This window comes from Eurytemora carolleeae, unplaced genomic scaffold (assembly GCF_000591075.1).
Source record: "Eurytemora carolleeae unplaced genomic scaffold, Eaff_2.0 scaffold115, whole genome shotgun sequence".
NCBI lineage: Eukaryota > Metazoa > Arthropoda > Copepoda > Calanoida > Temoridae > Eurytemora > Eurytemora carolleeae.
In genome coordinates, this window is record NW_019396189.1 from 18,003 (window position 1) to 24,790 (window position 6,788).

Consider the following 6,788-nt stretch of genomic DNA (forward strand, 5'->3'; position numbering starts at 1 on the left):
GTAATATTCTCCGTAAATCCTTTTCTCTGATTGGTTCAGATTTTCCCGGGAAATTCAAATTTAAAATTGAGAAAGTTTAATATTTAAGTAGCTATTCATTATTTTACAGAACTTTTAACCTCGAACTTAAAATTCGCGCATTCTTTAGTTTTAGACTCAGGTTACAGTATTTAAATAATTGGAACTATAGGATCTTTATTCATGACTTCAAACAGGAATTCTATGCAGAATGCAGAATGCAAATGTTAACGTTTATATTATCTAAAGAATTTGAAAAATCCCATCCACCCCTGCAACCACCACCTTTTCCAGTAAACGAGATTTCTGGAAAAATATAGTATTTTCACAAACATTTTTTTGTTGATGAAGGAATTATTTTTAGTTCCAGAATTAAGTATAATCTTGATAATGAACTTGATCTACAATTGTCAGTCATATGTCTCCATAACTTTACTGTGACAAAAAAATTATGAAAATGACCCTGATAATAATATTCACCTTTACAAACATACCTATATCTATAGTTTTGACCTTAAAGAGACTGTAAGAGTAATTTTAGGTGACTCTACGTATGCAGAGAGAGCAACGCTCGATTCACAGTGCTCTTAAAAGCTTTGTCTAATCAAACATGAATTTTATATGATATGTTTATAATTTTAAAAAACTAATTATTTTTAATTGTGGTTTCTTTATACAAAAGTCACTTGCGAGTTGCGTATTTCTACTGCAGGAACACATCTGGAATTTACAGAATTAAACACATTTAAATCTAGAAAAACGATCAGATCTGGTTTCCGCATTATTGGTTAAATAAAGGTCTCAAAGATAATGTTGGGAATCTAGCATTGTCATCTTTGTATGGAGGTTCACTTGAGTACCCTTAAAGTCCCTAAAAATCCCTAATGATCTGCTTACTTGATTCTCTGTATATTATGTGATATCCCCGGAGCCCTGTATATTCCGTCAATAATGCCCTTCTCTTCCAGAAGCTGGGAACATATCCTCAGTACTTGGGGAACTAAAATATATCAAACATTAAACATTTATATTTCAAAATATGAATTCTGTTAGATCAAATATTTCAAGTTAAAGTAGAAGGCACTATGGCAAACGATTTTTTGTGTGGACACTGCAGTGCTACAATGTTTTCTGGGTTTTAAATTCTACAATAGCCACCAGATACCACACTAAATTTTTTTTATAGTTTTTTTCAGATCGTTAATGAAAATTTTTTATCCCTAAATTTTCACAACCTGATTGTGTAAACTTTGATATTTCAATCTTAGGCTATCTTATTCGCCAGAATTTACATTTTGAAATATTAAAGGTTTACACGATCAGGTTGCAAAGACAGACGGATTAGAAAGTTTTAGTTTGTGGCAAAAACTAATAGTAAGTAACCCTAAACCGTTAAATCTAATTAACATCAGATGATCTATACCAACGATTTTATCGTCTATTTCTAAAGAACCAAAGTCATTTTGATCTATCAAAAACTCCGACAGTATAGAGTTTAGTGCAATAATGCGAGGTTCACTAGTCCTCCTACTGAAGAGTATTCAGCAAATATGTCCGTCCTATTAACTCCGACAGTATTGAGTTTAGTGCAATAATGCGAGGTTCACTAGTCCTCCTACTGAAGAGTATTCAGCAAATATGTCCCCCCTATAAACTCCGACAGTATTGAGTATGTCCGTCCTATAAAGACAAAAAGATAAAACTTTTAAACAGTTGGAACACATCAATATCTTATTCGGAAAAATAACAAGTAATCTTTTTTTAATTGCCTTAAATAAAAGTCCCATGGGTCTATCTTCTATACCCGGCCACCTAGTATATCTCCTATACCCGGCCACCTATTATATCTCCTATACCCGGCCACCTAGTATATCTCCTATACCCGGCCACCTAGTATATCTCCTATACCCGGCCACCTAGTATATCTCCTATACCCGGCCACCTAACCTAACGTGTTCGTTTAAAAAATTGATTCTGTGACACTCTCCACATTTTATAAATTTGATAAAAATCTTTCCTCCATTTATTTAAATTGAAATACAGTGTGAGACGGATTGTTTTTAAACCAGTCTAGGATCTCTAGAATCTAGATCTAACAGAGCTAGGTTTGACTGCTACAGGTTAGAAAGGGACTATAATAAGGTTTGCAAAAAAGACGAGCGCAAGATAGGACTAATAATCCATTTTTTATATAAAAAATTCATATGTTGGACATAATTTGTAATTCCAGAAAAAAGCTCCAACACAAAAAAGTTGTTTTTTATTGTAAGAAATTATTTCTGTTTCTTATAATAATCCGTGCAAAAATCCCAGTTTATAAATCGTAATTATCATTTATTATGTATTATGTATTAGCTGGATCGTTATATTAAAAATACACAATAAAAAACTGAATTCTACATCCCTGAATTGAGATATAAAATAAAAATGATGACCCTGTTAGTCGATTTAAATGGAATTGGTTTAAGGGGCGTGGCATGGGAATGAAAGAAACTAATTGGTCGCAACAAACTCCACTTTCCTAATCTTTATATTTTTGTAGCCTGATACAGGTACCAATCCATCAATGAATATTGAACTAATTACAATTAATGCCGGAAACATGAAACCCAAACTTTAATCACTACAAACTAATATAATTGGAAGACTGATAATTATTTCAATATTTAATCCAAACAGTTCCCAGCAGGGTCCAATATTATACATCAGTCTAATCTCATTGAAATTAAACATGATCAAATCTGTTTAATACAAATAAATAATTTCAGATGTCAGACGTCGTGGAAAAAATCATAGACCAATTGATAAAATGAAAATCAAGTGGAAAAAAAGGAAAAAATACTATAATAAACGTACAAAGTACGATTTATAAATGGCCAATATGTTAATTCAAAGATAAAAAAACCTTTGGATTCTGCACATATGACCACTGAAAAAATAATTTATTTTAAAAAAATTGAAAAATAGCCTTAGGTAACATGTCAATTAGCCAGGGCCTATTAAACAATGAAGAACTGAACAATCAACAAAGAATTATCTGTAAACCTGATCAAGGTTAAACGAATTTAAGAAGATGTTCAGATATGCCAAAACTATATTCCAATTAGAGACTAGAATTTAAAACCTGAAATTAATGAATACAGTATGCACCCTTAGGTAATATTAGTTGTTTAATTCTTAGCACCTTTTCTTTAGACCTTCAGTTTAGCCAAATTTGACTAAATCTTAAATGTACTTACATAAATATATATACTGGGTGCCCCATAAATATATATACTGGGTGCCCCATAAATATATATACTGGGTGCCCCATAACAAACAGGGATTAGTGTTTTTCAGTCCTTTTAATCTTTTTAAATGACTTGAAAATGTGCTCTAGGATATGTTTTTTTCAAATTTTAAATGGGGTTTCTTAGTAAGGTTTCCGCTTTCCGATTCTTCAGTTTTCTTCAAGTCACTAAAAAATAATATTGAGGCTTAAAAACGCAAATCCCTGATTATTTGGGTCACCTTGTATAAATATGTGATCTCTGTTTGTCTGTCTGTTTAAATGATCAATCAGGAGCCCCTTGACCACGGGAATATTTTTAGCTAAAATATTTTAATTTGATTGGGGTGACTTTAACATAAGAAGTATAGTTTCCATACAAAGTTGGGTTCCCAAGCGTTGCTTGAATTCAGTCTTTGTAAATATTTAAATGGAATGAATTTAAAAAATTAACAAGGTCAAATATTTTAAAATAAAAAGGATTGTCGACTGAATTTCAAGTGATATTCAACATACCCAAAATAGAATGGGAGGAAATTATCAGAATTAAACACTTTTTAAGCTAGAAAACCGACGATATCTTTCGCATAATTGATCAGATAAAGGTTAGCAGGCAATGTATATTCATAAATATAGTGAACAAATGCAAATAGTAATCGTTTTAAATAAAATAAAAACTCTAATCTGAACTTTAACTTAAAGATACTTAATTTAGATAATGCATGCCCCAGCTCACCAAGGATCCTTTGTTAATCAAATAAAAGTTTTTAAAATGAAAAAATCAACAGACCCGGGCCGGCTGAAAGGATTTTATTCCCTGCATCTGGCTGAAGAATGCTAGCAAGGCAATTAGTGTCAGTTTGTCTGTTGTAGAATATCCATTGAAGGACAACCCTAACATTGTGAATAAAGAAGGGTCCTACAATACATCCTGTCGGAACCCCCTTTTCCATCTTTTAACACATCTTGCTAATAGCCTTAAACATTCAACACATAATGTCATCATTAAGATATTGAATATCTTAATGATGACATTATAATAATTAATCAATTTTCTTTTTCAATAATAAATATTATATTGAATGAATCGAATATGGATTTAAAAGTAAAATAAAAAATTTCGAGGATTTTTTTCAGATCTGAGTTCAATGAGTTTAATCCCTCAACGCACCCATCTAAAATTTTTACATCGCCATCCCCTGCAACTATTTCTCCATTAAGAGGCATTCCAAACTAGAACAACTCCCCTCTTCTCCCTACTCTATCCCGCTTAATGCTAATGTTTATTGCTATTTCTGAGTTTAACAGAGACAGTTTACACTTCATAATGATGTTACAATAGTCCCTTGTTGGACTCTAAATACAGGTTTAGATAAACTTACATATATTTCTCCATATGTACTTAAACACTTGCCTTAAAGGGGCTGTAACCCTCCGTGCAACGATGGCATTGTCCAATTTACAACGGTTCCATCAAAAGCTTTGAATTATCAAGTATGAATCAAATATCCATGTTTTTGTTTCATTAAACTGTTTATTTCATTCGTGTAGGTTCTAAGCGAAAGTGGTTGGCGCATTTCTTGCTTATATGAAGCAAAAGAGAAATTATCAGAGTTAACACTTTTAGAGTAAGGAAAACGACGGTATCTTCCACATTTTTCATCAGATCAAGGATTCAAGGCTACCGTTGTAAATCGGGCATTGCAATCTTTGCCTGGAGGGTCACTTGAAATTACGCTTACAATCCCTTTAATCTTTTTATCTATGTGACTTGATTTTGCAAACCTTTAATTATTTGATCTAGCAGAATTCATATTTTGAAATATTAAAGGTCTACGAAATCAGGTTGTAAAAAGATTAGATTAAGTTTCAGTTTCTTTTCATTCTCTAAAAATGCTACTGTAAACATTAAAAACTATGCGATGGCATTTTTTTAATAAAAATGCTAAAATTCTTTTTTTTTGTAAATCAGATTGTGAGCCAGAAACGTTAAATTCTTAAAAAAAACCTGACTTTTAAGCAAATTCTTTGCAAAAAAACCGGTTTTTAGGAAAGATATAATTAAGTATAAAAAAACAAGTTTTTTAGCCTTATATCAAACAATTTTTGAAATACCAAAAAAAACAGACAAATGGATGGTATTCATATTCATTTCAACATGTTTGGAAAAATTCAAAAATCCACCTTCTCTTAAGATATCTGTTTTTTAAATTGTTTTTTGCTGAATAAATTTAGATCTTTTCAATTTGTTCTTTTAAAAATTTAGCTTTTTACTCGTTCAAAAAGGATTTGTCATCTTGATTTGCTTTTTATCGTGTAAATCTACCTTCGTCTCCAGTATCTGCTAGAAGCTTGGTCAGTTCCAATCCAAACACACGGTTCATCCCAACCTTCTCCTTCTCCTTCGTCCTAGGACTGATGAAGCTCCGGAAAAAAGAGACGAACTTTCCGTTTCTCTTCCAGACTGGAATCTGAGCATCGTGCGTATCCTGGAAGGTCGCCTGATAATCAAACCTACGAGGTGAGGGAGGGACCCGGAGAAATCGAGTTCGTTTTCCCATGCTCTTGATTCTATCTTGGGCTTTAAATGAACCAAAGATATGCGATAGTCATATTTTATTTCAAAGAATAGGAATCAGTGTGGGTCATTATTCAAACCCTGTTCATTCTGTCATGGCGGTCTATTATCTATTGTTCTCAGATCTTTAATCCTTGTAGTTCTAGGTTTAGAGCTCCCGGCCTCTCTTTAGTCTTCCTTGTTATAGATTCTTTTTCTTGTATATTTTCTTTCGTTTGTTTTCCTTGTGAGATAACCCTTTCTTTTCCATATCTATCCTTTTCTTCGACCCCGTATTAATTCTTTTTCATTTAATAATTTTACTGTACCCCTTTTTCTCCCCTTTCACCCTCTACTCTAACCCCTTCTACAACCCTAATTTTAAATCGTTTCTAAATTCCCTCCTTTTTAATAAGACGAAGGATCAAACGTTTGAAATCTTTGATTTTAATTATACGTCAATATATAGGATTACTTTTTTGCAAGGATTAGAGAATATGGTTAGTTTTAAGTAACTTCCTTTTACTGAAACTAGTCCAGATAAAAGGCTTTGAAATAAGAAAGAATTCTTGTTAAAATCACAGTGAGAAAAAGGGCGTTTGGAAAATGAGAACGGTAAGGGGGGGGGGGAGATTGATATTTTTAACAATTGGGTTACATTGCTTCTACTTAGGTTACATCATTAATTTTACCTTTCCTAGCCTTACGAGTTTCGATTTAGTTGAATATGGTTAAATCTTTGTTAAAATTCAGAATAATTAAAACAGTTGGTCTCCATAGTCTCGTTGACTACTAATTGACAGTTTAATTATATAAAAAACAAATCTGCCTTTGTCGTTTTAAACGTATACCTAACCTAATATCGATACGGATAGATTAACGGTTTCAGCTCCTACCATCTTGTTATTAACATTCTGGGTGCAACAAGTCTAATAGGGGCGGGGG

The 6,788-nt window shown here is 32.3% G+C and overlaps 1 protein-coding gene across 1 annotated transcript in view; it reads right to left on the minus strand.

Moving 5' to 3' along the window:
• The window catches only part of LOC111697661 (rho GTPase-activating protein gacF), a 54,491-nt gene that overhangs the window by 14,246 nt on the left and 33,457 nt on the right, over positions 1-6,788 (minus strand). Inside the window, exons 7-8 of the mRNA XM_023467737.1 lie at positions 5,613-5,775; positions 916-1,018 (exon numbers count right to left, since the gene is read on the minus strand). Coding sequence (XP_023323505.1) covers positions 916-1,018; positions 5,613-5,775 — 266 coding nt within the window. The remainder of the gene's footprint in view (positions 1-915; positions 1,019-5,612; positions 5,776-6,788) is intronic.